Below are 26,203 nucleotides of genomic sequence, written 5' to 3'. Positions count from 1 at the left end.
TTACTTTTAAGCAAACCTAGAGAGTGCTTTTGGTGTGCACCTGTGACAGCATTTGTCATGCGGAATAGCACTTTGTTCAGAGTCTGGGTACTCTGAAAGGCTCTTGTAAGTGACTGGGCATATGTTTACTATAGTCTTCTGTTTCCTTTGATATTTAGGAGTGTGACTATAGTCTTCTATTCCCTTCATTATTCAAGGGTGTGGTAATAGAGTAACATAGTGATTGCCCCAGCTGCAACAAAACCAAGGAGTTGAAAAGAAACCTGATCATCAGAGATTCACATGCATCTGAATTTCATGGCAAGTAGGCATGATTTTTTAAGAGGAAATAACTATCATCTAGGAAAGAAGTTAGAAAGAGAAATGAGAATTCCAGCTCCTTCTGCCTGTCCAGTTGTTCTACGAATTTAAAAATTGCAACCATGGAAAAAGCAGGTTGGATGACATAAATTTTAAGTGTATTTCATTGTCAAGAGCCAGTCTAAAAGGATGAAGATACCTTGCTAGGGAGAATCAGGTTAAGCTCTGTGAATGTGAACTGTACCATACAACTAATATCTGTTGTTAAAGATAAGCATGAGAAGGCAAAATCAAACTTCATAGCCCACTTAGCTCATCTTTATCCTTTATTTCTAGACCTATTTTTTTCTGTTAAACCTTCAATTTTGCCTTCATAAACTGTACGTGTTTTGGGATCTTTGTGAAGAATTGAAGAATTTTTCAGTTCTTCTTAAAATGTGATTTATTTATGAATTATGATTTTTACTAAAACAGCTAACAGATCCTTGAAGGTGTCCAAGGAGACAATTGTGCTATGCTTTGTTTTTTGATTGAATGCAGTATGCTCTTCTCCAGTCTCAGAGTAGATAGACTGCTTAGCATTTTAATTGGTTTTCAAGATGAATTCAGCTTTAATGTTCAAGGCCAAAGACAGGGTTATGAAGGTTAATTATACTTACCAACATTTGGGAACAGTCAATTCTCTTTGTATGTGAAGTGTTGGAATAGTGCTTTTCTCTTGGGGCGGAAATTGCTTATTACTTCATCATGTATCTGGATTGCTTGTGTGCTTATTGTGGTTAGGTGGTTTCCATAGGTAAGCCTCTCAGTTATTTTACAGTTTGGGCTTTGAAATATCCAACTGGCTTTTCACTTTAAATCTGGATTTTATGAAGTTACCAGCACTCCTGGAGTTACCTTAATTTTATATTCAATGTCTGTTGCAGACAACTTGAATATGAAAAAGCTGAAATTATGAATATCACAGACTTTCTAGAAGCCATCACGGAAGTGTAAAACATGCCATTGTATTAAGAACTACTGGCTTACGGTATTTTTTTCTCAGGTTGTGATCATCAGGAGGCGGACAACTCATCCTTCTCTGAATTCTGTTGAGGGCTACAAAAGGAAGGAACAAAATCCTTTCTTATGGGAAAGATTCTGTATGCCTGTGTTTTTGAGGTGTTTTGAGGTGTTTTTGAGATCAGAGGCTCTGCATGCTTGTTGATGTCATTGAAATCAATATTACATGTGCTTTTTGACAATTTTGAGAAAAAACCAAACCAACAAACTTTTACTCCTACATGTTCATTATAAGATTTCTTCGATAAATCAGAGTTTTTAGAAGTTAAAAACTCTAGTTGTAACTACAGTGTACCTGCTGAAGTTGACTGGTTTGTATCTGTAACAGCTGGTTTTGGATATTCAGTCTGGGCACTCAGCAGTGAACTGAAAATGCAGGACCACAAGGCTTCTCCCGTCGCCCCTTTTAGCATTGCACATAGTTGGAAGCATGTAGTGCTGGTTACTCTTACAGCTGCTCCTGCAGGAAGTCTAAAGGGGTACATGCAGTTTTCCTCCTTCCAACATAGCAGTGCAACGTGTGAAAGTGAGTGTCAGAGATGGGATGTGCCCCAGGAACACTCTTACTCTATGAGTAAGTTGGACATGCGTTTTTGTTCAGTTACAGCTTTTGAGCTATTGCTGCCTGGCTCCCATATACATTGTGAAGTATAGAAATTAGCATTTCATTCTTTTCCTACATGCCAGACTTGAAAGCAGCTTACACATGTATTTCCAAGGGAATAAAATGTGTAACATTATACACAGAGGTGTAGTTAACTGCTGTGGCAGAGATACAGGGTATTGAATTGCTTTATGCTAATATTATCTTGGTAGTTTAGCTCGTGTTATCTTGGTATTGTGTGTAATTTTAAATATGAAAGTAAATTATGAAATGTTATTAACTGATAACTCTTGTCAGTTTGGGTGATAGTACTGGAATGAGGTAATGCTGTAAAAGAGAGGAATGTCGTTTTTTTCTTTTGAAAGATAAATACATTTGTCTTGGAATTATTCTTACTTATTATAAAAATAGCAACAGAATTTGCTTGAGCTCACAAGTGTTGCATCCTTCCTTCCAAGCACTTGTGCCTGTCTTCCGTCTGACCCTGCATTCCTGAACTCTGTGATGTCTCTCACAACCTGCACCGTGCTGTTCTGACTCCCTTAACTAAATGAGCACTGGGGGGCTGGATAGAGGATGGTGGAGAAGCAGGATTCAAAACTTCCTATCACACAATGCTATGGTATTGCACAGCTGAGAGGATTGTATTCACTTTAAATCAGGTGTTCAAGCTATCTGATGGCCCTCTTAAACCATTTTATGGGAAAGAGAATTCCCACTACTTGAGTAGACTGGGTGGAAGGGCAGGAGGATGTGCCTTGTCCATTAAATATTTGTTTAGCCTTGAACACAATAATTCTTCGTCCAGGATGCTATTTTTTTTCTCTCTTTGTTTTCTTCTCTGAAGCATTTCAAAGAATTTTCAAGGAAGTGTCAAGACTTTATTTTCCTGTACATGCTTACGACCACTCCCTGGTTGTCAGGGAACAGAACCCTTTATCCCAACCATGACGTGTACTAAATTCATGCAGGCAGAAAAGAAAGTATCTCCTTTATTGGTCCCTGAAGCAAAATGTTAAATGTACCCTGATAATATGTGTTTCTTACTGTGAAGAATCTTGGTGTCTCCTCCCAATACTGGGAGCAAAAAGCATTCTGCTCTTCAGAAATGGGATAGCTTTGGGAACAAAATGTCTAACTCCTGTGCTTGAGGGCTGGCTTTGATGTGTGAAAGGCTTACCTTCTATTTTCAGCTCTGGCAAAAATTATTTTTTTATAAGTTCCTTGTTTGTTGCAAAGAGTGTGAGCAGTTGCCTGACTTCTATTAGGCAGTGATATTGACCTGATTTCTGAGGGCTCTGAATTACAGGTCTGTTGTCACTTGATAATGCTTGTAATTCTTCCATAGCTGCTTGTTGTGGCAGGCTAGGTGCTTCTCCTCGCCCAAAGAAATGTCATGGAGGAGCATGTAATGTGTAGAAATAGGTGGGTAAACAAGGGGTTTAGTGCTAGGTCACTTGCCAAGTCTGCAATGCAACAATATTTTACAGTTCCAGTGGATCAAGCTATGTCATTTTAATGTTATTAGTATCCTGGTTAACTAAAAGCTATGTGAGATTCTTGCAGCAGTTCCAAATCCAAGTTGATCAGCAGTTACTCAGTTGCTTCAGAAGACAAAAAGCACTAGTCCTTCTTAAGGCTGTACAAAGTCCATTTGTAATATTTTTTTCCTGTCTTTAGAAAACCCCCACAGAACAAAAACAATGCAAAAACTCCCATAAAAAAACAACTTCCCCAAATAAAAAAACAACCCCGCCAAAAAACCTATGAAAGATTCTGAATTGCGAACGTGTAGAATAGCACTGACACCTGAAAAGCAAAGTTATGTTCATCAGCTTATTTTAATTCAGTATTAGAGTGAAAAAAAAGAAACTTGGCATCAACAGTGGAAATCTAAATTAGACTTTCTAAATCTTTTTAATAAACCATGATGTGTAAGCCAGATAGTATCACTGCCTGTTTGAACCTGCTGCTACTTTAAGTTAGGATTTTTAGAGTTTTTCCTATTGCAGTAGGCTACTCTGACCTTTTGTTCCTAAATTTTCATACAGATATCATCTATCTTGAAATTGTGGAAACTACCTTCTAGCACTAGCCAAAAGAAATCCAAATGAAGGCCATCTCTTTTGTCATCAACTCTATTTTAATATCAAGAAGAGGCAGTGCTGCCAAGATACGGAAATTAAATTGTACATGAGAATAAACATTAGGTTCCTGTTAGAAATATCCAAATTTAATCCTGTAGAAAGTCCATTTCTTAAAAACCTCTCAAACATAACTGTGTTGCAGCTAAGCACAGCTCAACTCAGACATGTTTGTCTGTGTTGTCTTCTTTCACACTTTTAATCTTAGAACTTCCATTGATTTTTCTATTTTATGTATTTCAGTTTAGAGCAGAAATTAAGATTGTAGTTACTCTCTTACCTGAGCTCCTGTGAAATGTATTCATGATGCTCATTAGCAGGACCCAGAGAGGTAATATCAATTCTTATTTCGCTGATACAGCCACTGGGGTACAGAAAAGTGATTCTGTACTGGTAGGTCTTTGGGAGCTCTGGATGAATAAAGGTCATTATTTTATTCACTCCACATTAATGCTATTCTTCAACAGTACTTGCTGGTGAAAAAAAATTTTACTACTTCCAGTGGGGCTTGCTACCTTTGAAAGCAATTCTTTATATATACTCTCAGAACAGCTTTCTGCAACTTTATTCCTTATGCAGTTGATTGTATTTTTGACCTGCAAGTAAGGCTTAAAATATTTCTATATCTATGATCTCATTGTAAGATGTTTAGATACATCATTTGATGTATTAGACTTTTAATACCTTCTTGAGGTTTTTTCAGCACAATGGATGAATTGTTAATCATATTCTTAAAATGTTTTTCATAGTCTTGAAATAGTCTTTTTTTTTTTCTTTCTCTTTAATGCTTTGACTCTCTGTTTGACAGTAATGTCTGTCAAGGTGAAGTATTTCTTTTAGGAAAAGCAAGGTTGGATTTTGTTTTGGAATGTTCCATGCAGAGGAAATCCAGATCTATCTCCTGTCTCAGGATGGCAACTGATTCCACTCTGGCATCAGAAACAGAAGGATTTGTTCTGCCACCTATCCAGCTTGACTGGGGAAACATATCTGCTGATTTATCTTACTGTTTCATTTCAGAAAAACCTTTAAAAACAACATTGCTTTTCCTTTTGCCTTGGCTCGATTCCCTTCATATCCTGCAGGTGTTGGGGAGTGTGTAGTTGTAAGCACAGTCTGTGCTTACACAGGCTGTTGTGGTTGGAATGGAGGTGAGTTAAAAGGTGACCCTCAGCTGTTCTTTACTGCTGCTATGCCAGACTCGTAGGAGTCCTATGACCTAGCTCAGTTTAGATTATGTGCATTCTGTGGGTGTCTGTTTAAAATAATTTGCAACAGGGGGGTTTCTGTGACAGAAGAGGGTTAGGGAGCACCTGCACAGACGGTTCAGAAAGGCAGCAGCCACAGTGGGAAAAGAGGTGGTGGTAAGGACCAGGTGTGGGGGACTAGTAATCTCCTAATCCCTTTCAGTTGTCTCTAGAAGAATGTGTCACACTGCATCTTCATACAGCTGCCAAAATGAGAGAAAAAATGACAGGGTGCCATCTGGCCTCTCATCACAGTGCAGAACAACCTTTTTCTTTTCTTTTTTTTTTTTTTTTTAATACTCTGAGCTATTATGAGAGGCATCTTGGTTTCTAATGCAAAGTTCTAGATGAACATGAATTAACTAGATATCTGAGGAGATGCAGGTGTGTGTGAAAGACTATTAGTATTACCTTCACAGATGTGAAAGAAAACTGCTAATGCTGTTAGAAGAAAGGCAGGATTCCTTGACTTTAAAGTACTAAATTTAACATGTTGCTTTCTTCTAGATTTTGTCATTGTGCAGGAAAAAATGCAAGGCCCAAATAGCAAATGTACCCTTAAGTTGCAGGGCAGAGTTCTGAAAGGAATATGGTTTGGAATGTATCTAAGGAATATGGTTTGCAATGTGTCTAACCATTACTTTGAGTGCATCCTTTTTTCTTCAAAACCAAAACTGTCATTGGCCAATTTAACCTTGTTTAAGGTTCTGCATAGCATCCACATAGTTATTTTACTGGCCGGTACTGCAGTAAAATAATGTAAAAACTAAAATGTGTGTAAAAATAAAATGCTAGATTTGGTGTTGTAAGGTTAGATTAAATCTTCTTTGCCTAATTCACAATGAAGCAAAAAAAAAAATCTTCTGGATATTTTATGAAGCTTCATAGAATTTCTCTGATTCTAGCTTAAATGAACAAAACCAATGATTTATTGCCTCTCTTATTCTTATACTCAAAAGTTAGATTGAGCCCTAGGTAAAAATGTCTTGTGGAGGCAAACTGTGTAATGCTTCAAGTAACTAGACACCTGTAAGTGAAGAAATAGACATTTTTACTATTAAGACTAACAACTCATTTGAATTATGGGAACAGTCGTGCAGAATATATATCTTGTGGAGTGGGACAGGTTGGAGAGCTTTGAAGTGTATTTCAATGGCCAAAGGACTCCTGAACCCTTGGGATTTAGCTTTTAGAGAGGATGATGGATTTTATTACCTGATGGTTATTCTTACCATCTCTTCTGTACTGTATTTTTATCAGGACAAGTTGGTGTCTGGTAGTAATCTATTAAAGTTTGTCTCTAAGGTAGTAATTATTAACGTTGCAGTGGATATTCAGAAGTTTGCTACACTTTCCTTGGTATTCCTTGCCATCTAACTCTTTCAAAAGATGGCAAGTGGAAGCACAGTCCAGATACCTCAGCTAACTTATTTCTAGATGAGAGATGTTTTCAAGTCTTTTTCTTAAGCTTCAAATTTCCTGTTTTTCGGTGTTTTGGTATTTGATATTTTTTTCCCCTTCTGAAAAGAGCACTACAGAAACAGAGGAAATAGCGTTCTTTGCATGTGGACTGTTTGGGAAATGAAGAGGCAGGTGATGAAACGTGGGGTGGAAGGAAGTGTTATGTACAGGTAGATTTGGTGGCTGATAGCATTAAGTGATCACAGTATACCTGGGGGACTTGAGGCAGTTGTTGAGTTCTGCTGTGCTTATACTCGTAGCAGACTTTTGAGCATTCAAACATTCCAGTTCAGAGTTAATGTAACTGTCGTTTGTCATCTATGACTTCTCCTATATAATTACTGATTTTTGTCAAGCTCTTCCGTTTGGACTGACTTAACAGTAGAAGGAACCTAGAGATTTACTCAACTCTCGAATTTCTCTTCTAGAATTGCACTATGCAACATCCTCCTAGTTCTTCCAAGTTCTTAATAGTATAAGATGCTTAGCTTGAGAGTTGAGGAAAAATTGTGATTTCTTTGTTTACCAGATATTTTGCTGATATTTTATCCTGTTGCCCCTCCTCCATGTTTACCAGTAACTGAGCTTCAGTTCCTGCTTTCTGGGAACTAATCACAACAAACGCAGAGTACTTGACATGCAGTAGCACTGTATCATGTGCAAGAAATTGGCCTGAAGTGTACTTGGTGTGTGGACTTGTTAGCTAAAAGGGATGGATGATCTGTGGCCTTACACTACAACTAGGAGGCTGCAGTTCCTCTGGTCCACTGGATTCAATGACAGCATGAGTTACACTTAGATTGAGAGCCTCGGTTTGATCACCCTAGTTAGATTTAGAAAGTAGATTTCCTTTAATCTCTTAAAACTGATCCTATACCTGCTAGCTCTTAATTTCTATTAAACTTGTTCCTTTTTATTTGTTTGTTTCAGCACTTAGATACCTTTCTTAAGAGTGTTAACTTAAACTTCCTTATGGACCTTACAGAACTGAGTGCACTAATAACCACACTTCAGAACTGCTTACCTAGGGTTCACCTGGTTATCCGGATGAGTGGTTGAACACGTCATCAATATGTCCTTGCCACAAAGAAGAGGAATGGTGTTCTTGGATGCATTAGACAAAGCATTTCCAGCAGGTCAAGAACAGTGATCCCTCCTCTCTGCTTAGCACTGGTGAGTCCACATCTGGAGTGTTGGCTCCAGTTCAGGGCAACCCAGTACAGGAGAGACATGGACATATTGAAGAGAGTCCAGTGAAGGGCCATGAAGATGATCAAAGGCCTGGATCATCTCTTTTATGATAAAAGGCTGAAAGAGCTGGGACTGAAGGCTCAGGGCGATCTCATCAATATGTATAAATAGCTAAAGGGAGGGTATAAAGGTGACAGACCCAGGTTCTTTCCAGTGGTGCCCAGTGATGGGACAAGAGGCAATGGGCACAAACAGAAACACAGGAGGTTTTGTCCCAACATCAGGAAACATTTTTTGACTACGAGGGTGACCAAACCAAGGACCTGGGTGAATTTTTATCCTTCTTGACATTAATGTGAACAACTAGTTTTCTGTTTTCCTAGCATGCCTTGCCTGTCCTTGTTGCCATGTTGATCTTTGAAACAGTGTATTATTATGCCTGTGTCATTTTTAAAAAAATTGCAGTATATTCTTATCTGATACATATCTTAGGCAATTTAAGTGCTTTTACTTATTTTAGGCTTTAAGTAAAGAAGTCAGGCATCCAGCAGAACTTAGGTCAGTTTGGAGGTCAGAGCCCTGGAGAACACTTCCCCTTTGGAAAGGCCGGGTCAGCACGCAGTAGCCATTTCACCACGCACTTGGTGTTGCCCGGTGGCAGATCACTGGTGAGGCTGTACCTTGCCCGTGAGATGTGATGCTGGAGTGCAAGAGGGTACTCTGATACTATAACAGATCACAAAACAGTATCGCAGTGCAAATGCCATATCTAATGACCGTAGGTGATAGTGCTTAGGGAGAAAGCAAAACCCCTTTCAGCCATGAGATCAGGCAAAGACTCTTGATGAAACTCTCCAGATTTAGTGAAGTGTTTGAACTGAAGCTAAGGTGTGGGAGAAGGGGAAGAAGTGTCTTTTTGTGGGTTGAATTATGATTTAATGTTAGAAAAGTACTTCCAATAGGATATTACTGCCACAGTGTCCGGACTAAATTCTCTAATGTGCCTGGAACAAGTATCATGTTTGGTGAGGAACTTTTTTTTATACTGGCAGAAAAAGGGGGTTATATTTCATACTAATGCCTTTATTCGGTTAAACAAACATTCCCTACAGTAAAAGTTCATGTCATCTGGTTAACTTACAGAATTTATAAGTCAATGCAGAGCACTGCCAAATCCACTTCACTGATCTCTAAAAACAAGGCTTGCTGCCACAGTCTTCTCTCATGGCCAGGGCACTCAACTTGTGCTGCTTTTGCTCTGTGATCTGTTACTGTATCTTAGAAAATATCGTGTAACATTATAGTACTGAGGCATAATGGCTTCTGATATTTTTTTTAAATTGGTGGGAGTTGTCTTCTTACCTCTTCCCACAGGACATTTAAGCATCCATGTGTGTAGATAGTTAAAAAAGATCCTGTTCACGCAGAGTAGTAGCTTTCATTGATGCATGCTTTCCTTTCCTTATGTGGGAGACCCAAGGAGGATTTTCCTATTTTCAAGGTGGAACTAACTGAAACCCAAATAGTTACAAAAACTACAAATGGCTGAAGCAGTCTGTTAGAATGGTTTGGGTTGGAAGGAACCTTAAAGACCATGTAGCTCCAACCCCCTTGCCATAAGCAGGGATACCTCCCACCAGACCAGATTGCTCAAAGCCCCGTCCAACCTGGCCTTGAATACTTCCAGGAATGGGGCATACACAACTTCTCTGGGCAACCTGTTCCAGTGTTTCACCACCCTCACAGTAAAGAATTTCTTACTAATATCAAATCTAAACCTTCCCTGCTTCAGTTTAAAGTCATTCCCTTTTGTCCTATCACTAGGACAAAAATCCCTTGTAAAAAATCCCTCTCCAGCTCCCTTGTAGCCCTGTTTAGGTACTGGAAGGTGCTGAGGTCTTCCTGGAGCCTTCTCTTCTCTAGGCTGAACAGCACCAGCTCTCCTAGCCTGTCCTCATAGGAGAGGTGCTCCAGCCCTTCTGATCTTCTTCATGGCCTTCCTCTGGACTTGCTCCAGCAGGTCCACATCCTTAATATCTTGGAAACCCCAGAGATGGATGCAGTATTCCAGTTGGGGTCTTCTGAGAACAAAGTAGACCTCCTGATGAGTGACCTGTCAGAGTCACCTGCTGGCCATGCTTCTTTTGATGCTGCCCAGGATGTGGTTCGCTTTCTGGGCTGCAAGAGTGCATTGCTGGATCATGTCCAGTTTTTCATCCACCAGTATCCCAAATTCGTTTTTCTCAGGACTGTTCTCAACCCATTTTCCACCCAACCTGTATTTGTGCTTGGGATTGCCTCAACTCAGGTGCAGGACCTTGTACTTGACATTGTTGAACTTCTAAGGTTCTCACAGACCCACTCTCAAGTGTGTCAAGGTCCCTCTGGATGGCATCCTTCCCCTTCAGTGTGTCAGCTGCACCACATAGTTTGGTATCATCATCAAAAATAAGTTAAGATGGAATACAGATGTTAACAGAACAGGTTATGGATCATGTGATAAGAGGGATACATTTCCCTTCTGCATTAAAGGTATGTCTCTGACCTGTTCAACCTTCTTCACAGTTGGAGAGAAATAGCTTCTTTTGTGGCATGATTTGTCTGATAGGTACAGCTGTGTTAAAATAAGCAATACCTTTGTAAGAGCTGGATTGTATCCATTGTCTATAAAAGAAAAATGGATGACTAGCTGGATGCCATCATATAGTTATTTTCAAATAATTTCAGCTTGTGTGTGTGTCCTCCTGAACACTTAAGCTTTTAAGAATTCTGGTTGTGAAGGAACATTTGTTAATTAAAACCTCAAACCAACCAAACTGCAAACACTTGGGAATGTGGAGAGAACAGCAAAGGCATGTCATAAATGTCTCCCAAAAGCTAAAAAAAAAAAAACAAACCAAAAAACCCAAAAATTATACATCGGTTGTATCTTCAAATCTAATGGTTGGGTTAGCTGAAGTAAAAAAGAGCTTGTTCACTTGTGGAAGCACCCCTCACAGTAATCTGGCTGCATTTACAAATAAATTCCCCTTCCCTACATTGATTAGAACGTTGTTTCAAAGCCTTGGGGCTCAGATGGTTAGAAGCATTCTGTAATTTTCAAAATAAATATGTTCTCCTTTTGCTGATAGAGCCCTTTTCCTTCCTTGATATTTATTTTGGCATATGTCAGAAGCAATATTGTTCACTTTTAGCTTTCATTTTGCCAAGAAAAATAAGCCAAGCTGGCTGTCTACTCATAAGCTAAGCAATGTCAGGGAAGGTAGTCCTTAACCATTTCTGCACCTACTTTACTGGTCAAACATGAGCAGGCTGAATTTTCTCCTCCCCTCTCCCAGAAAACTTCACTGCAGCCTTTGGGACCCTGCTGGATTATGAGCGTCTTGGGCACCACAAGTGGTTGTGAATGCTAGGGATTAGACAGTATGGTACCTGTCTGATGATACTGCTCTTGAGACTGAGATAAGGAGGGGATGTAGTGGCTGTGGTCATGTGAACAAATGGAGGAACAGAATACACCAGGAGCATTGACAATAAAAATTAAGAGTTGAAAAATGTTAAATATAGAGATGGGTTAAAAGTTTTTTAGGGTAAATGTTCCTGTGTCAGGAAAGATCTATTTATTCAGATAACTTGAGTGTGGTTGCAAGTTTGCATAACTAAAAAAAGCTGGCAAACTGCTTTAAATATCAGTGCATACATCTGTTTGTTATGCAACTCATTTTTCATCGTGTTTAAAAGAGTTTAGTGTTTCCGTCAATTGAATATGCATGCAGTCTGGTGTTGCTGAATTTCCTGCTAATAAGGGAACCTAAAATGGGCATGTGGGGGAGAGATGACAAGGAACAGACATCAAGTCATTACCCAGTTCTGCATCCTTGCGCTGGGATGTGGAAGGTATGCGTCGCAGTGCCTGCTGCTCTAGGAAACAGACCTTCTGGGGTGAATTCTTCTTTCTGTGGTAATGCCATCTTTACTTTTATTAATGCAAATGAATCACTTGTAGTAATCTCCTTTCAGATGTCTACTGTTTCTAATTTACATGAGAACATGTAGCCATACGCTTACCAGTTATGCTTTCCAGTTACATGCCACCTCAGTTAATTACTCAGGGACTTGAGTAATATCCTCATCAGTTCTTTGGACTAAGTCATAGGGAACTATTAACTTTGCAATTTTGTTAGCACTCAGTCATTTTGTTAAACTTTTTTTTAATGCTTCTACTTGTGTTTTAGTGATATATGGTAAATTGCTATAGTGTGTTAATACTGTATGTTTTTCCTGAGGAAAAATTCTAATTCTAACGTGCTTTACATAATACAAAACAAACAGGATAATAAAAACATTAAAAGTAGTTGAATAAATGTTTATTCTTTATAGTGATATTTGTTTTCATGAGTGTCTATTTCTTAGGCAGGCCTTGAAACACAAGACCTTGTGTATTCTGGTCATCCGTTTGACTTTCTCCCATTCTCCTGCACGCAGGATGCTCCTCAGGTTCCCTAGTGGGGATACTTCCTCCCACCTCACCCTTCTGTCCTCATTTAAACTGTTTCTACTAAAGCTTGCTGTAGCTTGATATATACATTAAGCACGATATGATAACATCCTATCTTAAAAAAAACCCCACCATCTCCATGCTACCCCTGCTCTTGCACAAGTGTTGATTTAGCAATCTAGTTTGTAATTTAGTGCTTCCTGCCCCCTCACCCCACTCAAGACAAAATGAAAGGGAAAAATGTGTCCTTGGGGTAATTCTCTGATCAAACACTTTCTCTGGATGATGGTAAGGGTGGAGAGAGCATGGCTTTGCTGAGAGTGGAACCACAGGGTTTTCTTCCTGCGGAATACTGACGGTCCTGTTTCACACAGTTCAGTGTACAGCTTTCTCATCTGCTTGTATCTTGCTGATGGAGGCCTTGTAGAGACCAGCAGAGCAGTGACTGTAGTTGGACATCTCAGTAGGCATCCCAATTTGATCTGCTTCTCCCCTGAAACCCACTAAATGAATATGTGGTTAAAGCATGTTTTTTCTACCAAGTTTTGCTTGATTCCAAAGCATTTTCTTGTCTCACTTGTGACTTCAAAAGTGCTGTGAATACTACGATTCATTGTAGGTTTCATTCTCTTGCAAAAAAATTAAATAGGAAACACTTAAAGAATGAGGCATTGCTTTCTGTCTGTGTGTGGTGACCCCCAGCTGAGTGCCTGCTCTGCCACAGAGGGTGCTGGCTTGCACAAATTATTTAATTTCTGTGTCTTGGTTCCACAAAGCAATACATGGCTGTTTTTGGAGTTATGCTGGCAAGCCCACAACTGTGACTGCTCTGGAACAGCTTTTTCTGTACCCAAACAGCTTGTGTGCCTGTGGGGTGGGAGTGTTGTGGCTGCTGGGAACTCTGAAACAAGGGGAAATACAGCGAGAAACCTGTGGGTTTCTGGTTTTTTTGCGTAACTTTTCCTTATTTGTAAAAGTAAATACTTGCCTGTGTGAGTAGCTTTTGTATTGGCCATTTTATTTGAAACTATTCTATCCATTCCTAAAAAGTTGATTTTTCTGGGTAAATGTCCATGTTTTGCAAGCAACTGTAAAATGCAAAGTTTGCATTTAGGACTATTTACACTCTTAAAACTTATGGAAGATAAAGTGTAGCTCTCTTAACAGATTGGAATTGAATTACTGTATTTTTCTTCTCTAGGATCTCGAGCAGCAGGATGGAAGAACTCTAATTGACAGAGAGACAGACAACAGGCCCTTTCAGCATGGAGACGACTCCAGTTGATGGGGAATTTGATAGAAATTCAGTGAGTAACTTAAATGTGCCTTTGTGTAATGAGATGAATGTGAAGATACTTTTGCAGAGAGAGGGTAAAATGGCTTGAATCTTTTCAGTTTTGGTTTGAATTGATACTTTTCTGGTGAATGTATTTCAAATATTGCATAGTGTCATGTACCATTTCCTAGATTCTCATGGCAAGAAGACTGAATGTCAAAAAACATTTGGATTTTGGATTTGATTTACTTTTTTTGATTTTATCTCAGAGTCCCAAAGAAAAAAAGAATTCCTCTGTCTAATTGGCATTTTGCTAGTTAGTGACTATGGACAATAGTAAAAATAATGTATTTCTTGGTGGAATGAGGAGCAGAAAAAGCAGGAGGAGTGATAATTATATGTTATCAGAGCAGTCTAAGGTTAAGAGTTGATAATCTGTACTGATAACAAAATTTCTGATGTAGTGAAGCTCTTTCTAAGCACAGTTTAAAACCAGGAAAGGCTAGTGAGTAGTATCACACTTCATCATCATTGTAATATTGAAATTATTTAAGAATTTGGTTTTCCACAAACTGTGTTATGTAGAAGCACTCTAATAGCTGAAGCAGAAAATGTTTTTCAGTTTCCAGAGTTGCTTCGTGATAGAAAGCACTGCCTCCCAAAGGCAAAAATAAGATATATTTTCTGTAACTGTGGTGAAGGTCAAGTTTAACACTTCATTAGTGACAAACATTATTTGTGACAGCCAGCTACTACACAGAGCTATTAATTTGTTCAAGTGTTTTATTACTTTTTTTAACTGAAGTGATAAATTTGTAGAAAAACTATTTTGTAGTGCATTAAGAAAATCCTTGACTTTTTCCTGTAATAAACAAATTCATTGTTTTGTTGCATGGACAACACATCTATATCCTAGATGCAAAGTACTATGAGTATCAACTGTCGACTTTTTAAAAAAAAAATCTGTTAGTTCAGTTGTTCTACTCCTTGTTTCCTAAAATAAAAAAGTACCAGTTTACAAAACACTTCAAAGTAACATAAGATGTGCTAATCTTCTTTTTGTGACGTGCATTCAGAATAGCATGGTATTTAAAAGGTATCTTGAAATGAGTCTCTGTATGTCTTACCAAGTCTCCTTCAGAAGAATTGTAAGTGTAACAATAGATTGCCTTTTGTTCTGTGTGCTTAGGCACCTGAAGTGTAATCTCAGAATAATTTGTTTTAACTGATGGTATACTGTTATAGGCTACTCTAAGCATTTCTTACCAAAATATCAGCTAGTGGGGTAAATGTCTGTCTTAATTGCAGTTACAACATCAAGTTTTTTGTTTTGCATGCAGGTGTTAAAAATGTTTTTGAAAGCTTATCTGGTAGTTTAATATTCTTGATCTGTTGTATATCGTAGTAAAAAAAGTGAAAATTAAATATTAAAACCCCCATATACATTTTAAGAGAGATTAACCCAGTAATTTTGAAGACCTTGAATCAATGCAAATCCTGACTCTTCCCAGAATTTTAAATTTTTTGAAATCATGTTTAAAAGTTTTCTGTATTCCAGACTTTTAGCTGCAATAGGTTGGTTTGGTTTTAAGTTCCATTTGTGTGATTAAAATTCATTAAATACAATGAGGTGGAACATGCACGATGAATACTCATCAACATTTTTTTCCCACCATTTTAAGTTCTTTAGGATGTTTCCAGGAGGTACCTGAAAAAGCCCTTTTTTAGAGGTGTCAGCTTTCTAATTTGTTTTTTTTTTTTGGCTTGTATGTAAAAAAAAAAAAACAAACCATGCAACCAAAACAAACAAACAAAAACAAAAAACGGAGGAGGAGATTACAGAACTTAGTACTGTGATCTTTTCAGAATAAATATAGGGAGAAAAGTCTTACATTAAATTCTTATATTTTCTAACAATTACGTTTATACATACTGCAATAAATCTGAACACAAAGGCTGTGACAACTCAGCAAACTATTTTTGTACTCTGGCACCATTAAAACAATGCAAAATACTAGAACCTTTGGTTTGAGTTCTTGTTTGAGAACAGTTTTGCCTATCTTTCTATAAAATAGTAGTTTAATTTAAACAGCCCTCACTGGCTCAGAATTCAGAACATTACATGGGAATGTTTGGTAAAAACTATTCTTTTTCAAAATTATTTTTTTACTAATTTTTAGTTGCCTCTATATTTTACCAAAACATATATTTAATAAATAAATTGCCTGTGATATAACTGGTACAGTCAGTCCTTGCTATTTAAATACATCAGTAGACATAGAAGTACCTTTTTTCCTTGAAGTATAGAATAGAGGTCCTCTCTATTTATCAGACTTGCAGGTTGGGTTAGTGGTCCTGAATTTAAATGTAACTGGAATAATCTTAATGATTTACACATATTCAACTACTGCCTTCAGGAAAAGTCTGTCTTCAGCAGGGTTGAAAACTCTAACTTGGCTTTAGAATGTGCATTTCAACTCTATTAAAAATGTAGCTGTAGGTTTTGATTGTAAAACTAGTAAATCTATTTAAAAAACTAATCTTTTGTAGTATGAGATTCAGATATGTTAGTATGACATATGCTTTTTCTTTTCCCCTAATATTCAACAGGAAAAGGATTTTGATTTTCAGGACAACTTGGCAGATGTAACTTAAAGTTTAGTAGCAGTTGTTATTAGTTTTATTTCTGAGAAATGAATGTCTAAAAATAGTGCTTTTCTGAAGCACATGAGCTGCCTTTGTATAAAACCAGAATTATGGCTGCTGTCTCATGGGATGCTTTATATTGCTGGTTTTATTCCTAAATCTTACTCAAAAACTTTACTGTGAGGAGGACTAGGTTTTGTATGTTTTGGTAGTCACATTTTAAGGAAATTGTGCTTCAGTAGAAGCTAAATTAAACATGTAGTGTTGAGAACCTGCCTTGTCAAAGGACTTGTTCTGTAATGTGTAATAATCAAAGTCATCAATTATATAATGTGAAAGTAAGAGTAGGCTGTGTCTCTGGAAATATGCATATGTTTCTCTTAATTTTGCATATTTAGAATAAGAGTTGTGGGAGGCGATGGACAGGAATGTCCTGAGAACAGTCTTTTCAGAGCAAACATTGAAGTAGTAGAACTGTCATGTTTTGTTCCTTTAGTGGTTTGGATCCCAAATCTGTAGATATATGAATTGCAGATGACAGAGGTTCAGTAGGCCACTAGAAAACGAAGAGGTCTTTTTGCCCAAAATAGTCTCACTTCAGTACCTTAACATCTGGCATCGGTGTTTAGAAATATATATTCTGCATGTTTTAGGTAAATACACAGGCCCAAATACATCTAATGAAGAGAGGAGGTTGACCAGCAACGGAGGTAGTTTGGTGTGTAAACAGAATGTCTATTGGAGAAGATCAAGGACAGTTAGACAGGCTTGTGTTTCAGCCTCTGGTGTAGGAGCTGTTTGTACCAGTTCATAGGATTAACCATGCAATGCTAAAATATTTACATGAAAAGCCCCTGCACCATCGTCTCCGGTGACAGGTTGCCCTGCTCTGTGGTGTCATGTTGTATCCTGGCCAGGGCTGCTTGAGAGGCAGGCAGTGAGACCGAATCTGCTGCGGTGCTTTTTCACTCTTATTTCTTCAACATGTAAGTACTCACTGCGAGTGAACATGCTGTCTCAGTCTCTGACACTTCTGATCCTATATGTCCATTTACAATGTATTTTTCCGGATCTGTGCTCTTGCTTTCCAACTTCTAGTGTGAAATAAAGCAGACCAGCACTGAATAGCAGTGTTCTTTTCTGTCCTTCAGTCAGTTACTGGATCTCTGTACAGTTACTGCAGTCTTCTTGCTCTCTTGTCAGTCACTATTCTCTTGAATCTAAAGTCAGCGTAGGGTAGTACAGTTCCAGTCCAAACATAAATTGTTTCCTAATCTGCAGTTATATTATCTGTACGTTAAAAGAAACACTTTGCCTTGAAAGCCATTGAATTCTTGAATACTTTTCATGTACTAGTACTGAAATCTGCCTGGTAAGTTCATGGGTTCCCTTAGCAACATTTAACTCCGATGTAAATTTAGTCTCTGACAGGAATTGAAGGTTATTTACCACGTTTGCTTATATTTTATTTCAGCCTTTGTTGTTTAATCAAATCTTGTTACGGAAACTACAGAATTATGAAAGAAGGGTTGCCTCACATTTCTAATGATGTGTACTGCAGTTGCTATATTCTCACTGCAATACTTTACATTTGCACATTGCGCTGTCAATTTAACACCCCTAGGCAGATGTGAGGGTTAACAAAAAGAAATGTATTAAAAAATCTGTTTTGAGATCAGGAGTGCAAGCGAAGACACTTGCAAAGATTTTGATTATGATTTTTCTTTTTTTTGTTTCCTGCTGTTTAGTCCTGATAAAGAGAGGCAAGATTGGATCCTCTATAAAGCAGGGCAAGAATTTCTCTTCTTTATGGAATATAAGTTTTTTTTCTTGGGGATATAGAAGATACATCATGTTTGGATTTATTTTTAAGGAGGAAATGTTCATGCTGATCAGTATACTTGTTTTCTCCTTTTCACAGTTTTCAAATGTAGTAAATCCTTTAACACATAGTTGGAACTTGCCTTACATCTGTACACAACTGAGCACAGTGGGATCTTAGCCTTGATTTTGGTCTTGGTTAGCAATGATTTAAAAAAGATTTCAGATCAGATATCAGAAAGGAGTACAGGCTATTACTATGTAGTTACCCTCCTCTAGTGCCTATATTTGATGCATTCAGTGGACCACAAATAATTTTTTTTACATGATTCTTTGGAAGTACTTTGATGTCCTTCCCAAATTGTCATTTGCGAAGCCTAGCCATGATGATGATGATGTAAAATGTCCTCTTAAATTTAAAACTGCACTGCTTGTCTTGTATCCTAAGCAATTTAAAATATTACCTGTGTTCATAGATGAGCTGAATCTGTGGCTTCTACTTTTGTGTTTGTGTGCAAAAGCAGTTAGGTTTGGATCAAGCATTAGTGGGTGCTTGCATGTTTTTGATGGTTTTAAAGGTTTTTTCTTTCCAAAACTCTTGTCTGAAAGTGGAATGGTTTTGGAAACAAATTTTCTGTTATTTCAGCTTTCTTCAGAGCTTCAGTCTTTTGAAAACATTGTGTATCAAGTCATATGAGCACTAAATTGCTGCTGGAAAAGTTCCACTCAGAATAAGCAGATGAAGTAGTTGCTGTTTACTAATGATAGCTTCTAATAATGGCTTTTCTATAAGCATATTTGTCAGTTTTGTTGCTTCACCTTTTCTGAACTAAGGTCTGCTAAGTCTCTTGAGGTCTTGCCTTTGGCATTGAGGTGCATGTTTTATTTTAGTTATGAACTAACACTGTTTTAATTGTCTTTCTTCTTTCCCGCTGCTGCTGCTTTTGCGCACTTGCTTCTTCCTGGCCTGGATTTTTATGTTTGCTGTTCTTCGTTCTTCAATTGTATGTGTACACAGCAACATGGTGAGAACAGAGATTCTCATGGACCATCAAGTAAGTAACTCCTCTCTCCTACAGTATGTTTGCATATATGTTCATAATAGCATATATTTTGCATATGGGTTGCTGGGTTAAATACTAGGTTTTCTTCTGTATCATAATTGAGAATTTGAAGTATGATGAAAATTTGCTGTTGGAAAAGTATTTTGCCTGGCATACCACTCATCTGACTGTTTCCCTGCCTTAACTTTTTTTTTTTTAAGTGGGAAAAGTTTATTCTTCACCTCTCTGTCATGGCTGCCAAAAATATATCTCATATTGCTTATCTGGAAGAGAAGAAGCTATTTTTATCTGTTTGAAATGAAACCTTCAAATGCTATTGTAGTATAGATGGTAAAGATATGGAAATAATGGTTCAGAAGCGCTTTTATTTTTGAGCTTGTCTGTTTATAGTGCTATATGGTTACTTAATTTCAACAACTTTACATATTCAGAACTGACCAGGTGTATATACTGTAATACTCCAGAACTGGATCTGGTGAAGTCATAGGGAAAACTTCAGACGTGGGTATATATATGCTTGCATTCAGCCAAGGACTTGTTGGTGCTGTTGGTTCATGGGCATTAGGATGATAGTATGATTGGCAGAATAATTTTGCCTGGAATTGAGAGTTTGCATGTGTGGGGAAAGGAGAGGTGCAGGTACAAATTGTTTCTTTTTGATAAGAAATCTGCGAAGAAGCTGTGGTCTTAGCTGACGTGGCTTATTATAGACATTAAGAAAACAATGTTTAATTGAATCATAATAAACCTTTTCCTATATCTGATGTCATTGTACTATTTTCAGGGGTATAGGCACTTTCATATGCTCCTTACAGAAACAGAAGAACTGGGAATCTGACACTTCAGATTTTTTCTTTCATAGTCTTACCTGAAATAAATTGGCTGTAAATACCCTGATTTGTATTTCTTCGATGCATGAATTGTACTGAAAAACTGTGTATTAGTAATCTGATGGCCAGTATGATGAAAATGAACAAAGTATGTATTCTCAACTATAACAGTTCTGTTGGTATTGAAATGTGCCCTCTAAAGAGTCATGAGGAGGCTTTGACGTTTACTAATTAATGTTTCTTCTCTAAAATTATCCTCTGCTTGTTTTCAAGAAGATAGATGGTATGAGTTTAAACTCACTCAGTTGAAGGAAGGTAGGAAGAGAGGTGGTCTTTCTCTTGGGTGGCTGCTCTGAAGCCTGAGTGAAAGTCTAAAAATAAATCACCACTTTGAGGCCTTTGAGTGGAAGGAATGGTTGGCAATGCCATTGTATGTCTTCTCAGACACACTGAGCATATGCATATCAAATCTGTTTTTCAAGTGGCAGAAATGGCATGTGAAACCTAAGAAGAATTAGAATAATAGAATAGAAGGAACCTTAAAGATCATCTAGACCCACCCCGTTGGTGTAAGGAGGAACATATTCTACTAGCTCAGGTTGCTCTGAGCCCCATCCAACCCAGCCTTGAAAACTTCCAGGGATGAAGCATCCACTACTTCTCTGGGCAACCTGTTCCAGTGCCCCACCACCCTCACAGTAAAGAATTTTTTCCTAGTATCTGATCTAAACCTGCCCTCTTTGAGTTTAAAACCATTGTCCTTGTCTTGTCATTACAGGCTATGGTAAAAAGTCTTTGTCTTTCTTATAAACTCCCTTCATATAGTGAAAGGCTGCAGTAAGGTCTCCCCAGAGCCTTCTCTTCTCCAGGTTGATCAACCCCAACTCTCTTAGCTTTCTTCATTGGACGTGTTTTTCCCTCCCTCATAATTTCACTAGATGAGGCCTTCCCCAGGGACATTTTAAAAAACCCATATAAGTCCTATTTTGGTTGTTCTCATGTAAATTCATTGGAAAGTGTAAGGGCTTTGAAGATTAGTGAGAAACTGAGTGTGGGTTTTGAGACTTACAGGTTTTGATTAGTTTGCCAAGATTTCACTGCAAAGCTGTTTCCTGGGTTGACTGAATTGTGGCTATCACAAAAGTGGCAAAGAAAGAAGTATTTCAGAAGTTACAGCTTCATGTTGTATCTGTATTCAGTAGCAGCCTTTTCACCTCCTCCTAGTTTTGTTTTCGTCTCGTGTCTTAGACCAGTCTTATTGGCTTCTTTTAGCCATCCTCTCCAAAGCAAATCTCTGACTTGAAAACCTCATTTTCTAGAATGAAATGTTTTGCAAGACAGCAGTTGAATACCAGTTTCATAAATAGCAGTGAAGTTCTTAATAGAAATCTATGCACAAGCACGTAACATCATTGACTGAGCATCATTTTGTATTTCAGCAGTGGTAACAAACAGCGATGAATCACAGCTTGTAACTCCAGGAAAAATGAACCAGCAACAGGGGAAAGAAGCCTATTTTACTCCAACCAAAGAGTTACTCCAGCCGTGTCTGAGCCCAGGAACTGCCCATAGCCATGGTAAGACAAAGCTGTTTTTTACAGAGGTTTTCAAGAACTTAAATTCTGATGTTAGTTATCTGTTCCAAAAATTGGTTCAAAAACACTGCTTTTTACAGTAAAGAGGTAAGAAAGAAAGCATATTGAAATGTTGTATGTAATTATTTGTATCCTTGTGTTAATCTGAAAGAGGAAAAAAATTCATTATGTGGTGCACTAATTTATTAAAGCACGCTGTGATTTGTGGGATGGGACAACAGGCCATATAATGGGAAATCATATTTGTGTGTAACCAATGGTAACATTCTTTTCTCAGTACTTAAGTTGTGTCTTTATGCAGAAGTATTATGATGTACCGCCTAAGCCTGGAACCTTTGTGTAAAGATCTTTTAACAGAAAGATCCTTCTCTTTAGAAAAGTGAAAAAAAGAAAAGCCTTAACACAACTTTTTACCAGCTTTCAGTCTCTCTGCCTTGCTAAACCTCTTGAAAACAAACTCTGTAGATCCATCTGAATTGAGTGGATGCAAAGTGAAACTCATTAGTAGACCTGTCATGTTGATAGTCTGTTCAAGAAACAAAAAACCAAGCAAATAAACAAGCTCTCCTTGTGCTTATTTGCATTGGATACTGCTTGCATTGTCTTATTGCCTAGGATATCATTAGATGTGTTTATTATGGTGTGTGAAGTCCTTACTGAAAACCTCAGGCTTTTAAAATTAATATTCTCTTCCCTTTTACTCTTGGCAACCATACTAGTCATCTATGCTTTCTTTAGTTCTTCCCATGAGCAGTGTTCTGAAGTGGCTTTTTATTTTTACTTTTTTGGTATGAACCTCCCTAGCTGCCATAGCTTGCTTTGTCAAGTGTGTCAGAGTAATAAAGGCAGTGTCTCAGGTAACTTTAAATCATTTTCCTGTTTTCCTGATGTCCTAGTTAGAACAGCTGGGACCAGTTCATCACTGTAAGGGTGTAACCCAAAACTGTGTATTCTATAGCCTTCCATGCCATTTCCCAGAAACTGTTATCAATAGACCATTTACACCATCTGCCCAGAGCACCCCTGACTCCTCAGGCTATAAACTGGGTGTTAAGAGGCCTGTGAGATAAGAGGATGCTCCTGTCCTCACACCCATTGTGGAACTCCCTGCCCTGAGGGAGGTACTGGGCATTCCTGCCTGAACTGGAGGATATATAATCTTGGGGTCTTGGGACTTTTTTAACCACTCGTGGGATCCAGAGGAAGACTGAAGACCACTGCTCTCAACCGGACTGCAACCACCACTTTTCAACCAGACTGCAACCACCACTCTTGACCAGACTGCAACCACCACTCTCACCAACAGGTTTTCCCCTCTCCTTTTACTTTGGACTCAGGGGGCCCAACGAACACCACTCTGTTCAGGCCCCAGGGTGCTGGGTTATACATTTGGGTTTTGTGGGTTAAAACCAATTGTTTGTCTGTATAATTGTACTTATTGTATTATTTTATTAAATTGTTATTCTGATTTATAATCTCTCTTTCGAGTTGGGTTCATTTCCCCTGCTGGTTTACCTTTAAACCAGCACACCTATTCAGTACTATTTAGATAAGAAAAAAACTTTAAAACAAAATATAGATGTTACCATGCTGAAAGTAGTAATCTTTTAGCGTATTTTAAGTTATTATGGTACTATTTTCAGTATTACTCATAGCTAGCTCTGATGTATTTTCTAACAGCTGCTGTTATCTCACTGGAACAGCTCTTGATGTTCTCTGGCTTGTGTTATGCTTAATCTGGAAATATTTTCTGGAAATATATGTATAATATACATATATATCTTGTTTGTAATTTTTATTAGGGTTAAAAAATTTTTTTGTTTGTCTCCCTATTTGCTGTGTTGTATCCCTTATTAGACAAATGCTGTAGTTATATGTGTATTTGAATATTCTAATAAAGTCTTCTTTTTAGTGTTGCTATTTCCACTAATCTATAAAGTCAAACTGTTGTGGTTTTTTAAGGGCTTTCACTCATAGGAATATCATTAAAAAGGGCTTTAAATGCCCTAAGACTTCGTGGTGCTACGTCAAACTCTTTGCAGAGATTGTCCTCTCTCCTGACTATTTTTTTTTCCCTCTGATTATTTCAGGGCTGATATAAGTGAACTTAAGATGGTTAAATGTATTTGTGCCTTTTTTAGCATCAGTCATCACTGTCTTAGTCTTCCAGGGGCACTACTAGAAATAAAGCTGTAGTTTCATAAAACAAGAAATTTGGCTTGCATTCAGTTTGAGTAGTGAAAAGGTAGGATGTGGGCTAGGCTTCAGCAACCCAAAGTTACTAACTTGTAGCCTATCTGCAACTCAGGAGGTGTAGCTTTGATTTTTATGGAGGGGAATGACCCATATGTAAAAATTGGGTGAATATTCTATGGTAGTTATTCCTATGGCAAAATTACAGTACTAGAGAAAATGTGAGCTTATTAAATATGGGGAAAAGAGATGCTGTGGAAGCCTGAAAAATATGAAGTAAAACAGAGTTTAAAGTGATGGAGTATTTGAGGTTAATTGTTGTAACTGAAATCCAGTTAACAAAGGTATTTACAATAAGCCTGTATGATGAGATAGGAAACGTTTAAATACAGAATTTAAAGGCATTTACTGTGAATTACTTTTAGTCACTGGCACCTGAATTCATCTTTAGGAGATAGATAACGTAAATAAACAATTCAAAATCATGCTAGGCACAGGATAAAGAGAATCAAAACAGAAAAATGTGTGGTACAGTCTGCAAAGAACTGATTACATGTATATAAAGGAGAGCTGGGACTTAGGTACTTAGCTTTTGGTGCTGAACAGTTGGATGTTGTTGAATGCTATTTGGCTGCTATTACCTGGGTTATGCTTCCTGCTGCCTGAATAAAAGTGCCTGTGTTGCAAGGCCAGTTTTGTATAGAGCTTGTAGTTCATAACCAGGTGAACTGGAATGAAACAAAACCTATCAAGAGGCAATCTCTGGAGCATCCAACACTAACTTTGATGTTAGCAGAGAAACATCACCGTGCATGCTGGATTCTTTGGCTGGCCAGCAGCTGTCCAAGGAGAGTCAAGCTTTCCATCTCATGGTAAATCTACTGGAATAAGCCTCATTTGTGTCTTCTGCTTGTATTTCAAATAAGATCCTAATGACAAGTATTACAAATATGGTTGAAACTAGATAAGTTCTACTATGAGGAAGTGGAGGTAAACATTTAATGTCAGTTTAGGCCATTGACTTTCTATTTGGAAAAAGAAGAACCATGTAATGTGCCAATGTAAAGTTGTAAGTGGTATATATTTTATAATTTTAGGTGCTCCCATGTATAAATACTGTGTGACCATAGTTCTGGTTTTCAGAAAGCTTCTGTTTTCCTGTACTTGTTTGCTTAGCTTAAGACATGTCTTCCTCTTTCCTCACTCCTGTCACCTTGTGAGATGGAACTTAGTGTGTTGTCTGAGCTGGAGATGAGGAATCTTCTTTTAGGAGTCCAGTGCAGATTTGTTTTACAAAGGTAGAGAACAGTTTGATCTGGCAGCATTGTCTAGTGACTGTTCAGCAAAAGTCTGTTTACAATATTGCTGTTCTGTATAATCTTTGTCCTTTATTCTGAGGCTGAAGTAGCTTACCTTTGAGGCTACTGACTGGCATGTGTAGGTGTGGAGGTCAGACTTGCTTCCATAGAAAGGTTCAGCAAGGTTGTTTGAAGGAAATATATTAAAAAAAAATGATGGTAGGGATTTTTCTCTGAGCAAGTTTGAGCTGGCTTCCTGCCAAAATCTCCAATGCTCAGCAAAAGCCCTTCTCCTCCCTCCCCTTTTCAGCAAAGAAAGGAAAGGGGAAAAAAAAATTATAGAAACTGAGAGAAACCTAAACCAACTGAATTATACCAAAATATATGTGTATTTTTACATATATACAGTTATATACATAATATAAGGATATTATGTACAACTCCCAAGAAAGGGGAGAATGGAAGGGAAAATGGGAAAAAGGGGCAAAAAGGGACAAAACCAAAACAGGTATGCACAATTGAGAAACCTGGTAACTAACAAAATAAAGAACTAGTTAAATCTCACCACTTCCCTTGAGAAAAAGCAGGACAGTTGGACACGGGCCAGTACTCTACCCTCACACGTGGTAGACAACATCTCCAGGAAGGCCTAGGCTGAAACTATCACATTCTCGTATGATCTTAATCTGTTTCTGTAGAAAGTTTAGAATTTTAGTGGTGAAATGCTAAGTGAGCCATATATAGCACTGAGCCTGAGATGGACTTCTAATTGTCCTGGATTAATTTATTTCTGCCTTGCCCATCAAGTAGTTAACTAGAGTGTGAGAACAACCTAGTCCTGATCATAATGCAATTAATGTTTTGAACATACTAAATGATCATAGTACGTTTTTTTGCTAAATTTTTTATTTAGAATTGTCAGACTTGGAATTGGACCTAAATAATTCAGTAGCCTTCTGATGGCAACTTTAAT

The 26,203-nt window shown here is 37.8% G+C and overlaps 1 protein-coding gene across 3 annotated transcripts in view; it reads left to right on the top strand.

The window, feature by feature from the left end:
- The window catches only part of OSBPL8 (oxysterol binding protein like 8), an 84,501-nt gene that overhangs the window by 16,001 nt on the left and 42,297 nt on the right, over nucleotides 1–26,203 (top strand). Inside the window, exons 2-4 of one of the 3 annotated variants that reach the window (XM_032687498.1) lie at nucleotides 13,709–13,814; nucleotides 19,269–19,305; nucleotides 21,587–21,721. In XM_032687498.1, the coding sequence (XP_032543389.1) occupies nucleotides 13,773–13,814; nucleotides 19,269–19,305; nucleotides 21,587–21,721 (214 nt within the window). In that variant the 5' untranslated portion in view covers nucleotides 13,709–13,772. Of the gene's footprint in view, nucleotides 1–13,708; nucleotides 13,815–19,268; nucleotides 19,306–21,583; nucleotides 21,722–26,203 lie in introns of those variants that run through there. The other 2 variants (XM_032687497.1, XM_032687499.1) reach the window with 2 other exon arrangements.

Source organism: Chiroxiphia lanceolata, chromosome 5 (genome assembly GCF_009829145.1).
Source record: "Chiroxiphia lanceolata isolate bChiLan1 chromosome 5, bChiLan1.pri, whole genome shotgun sequence".
Taxonomy (NCBI): domain Eukaryota; kingdom Metazoa; phylum Chordata; class Aves; order Passeriformes; family Pipridae; genus Chiroxiphia; species Chiroxiphia lanceolata.
This window is presented reverse-complemented; position numbering and strand designations above follow the sequence as displayed.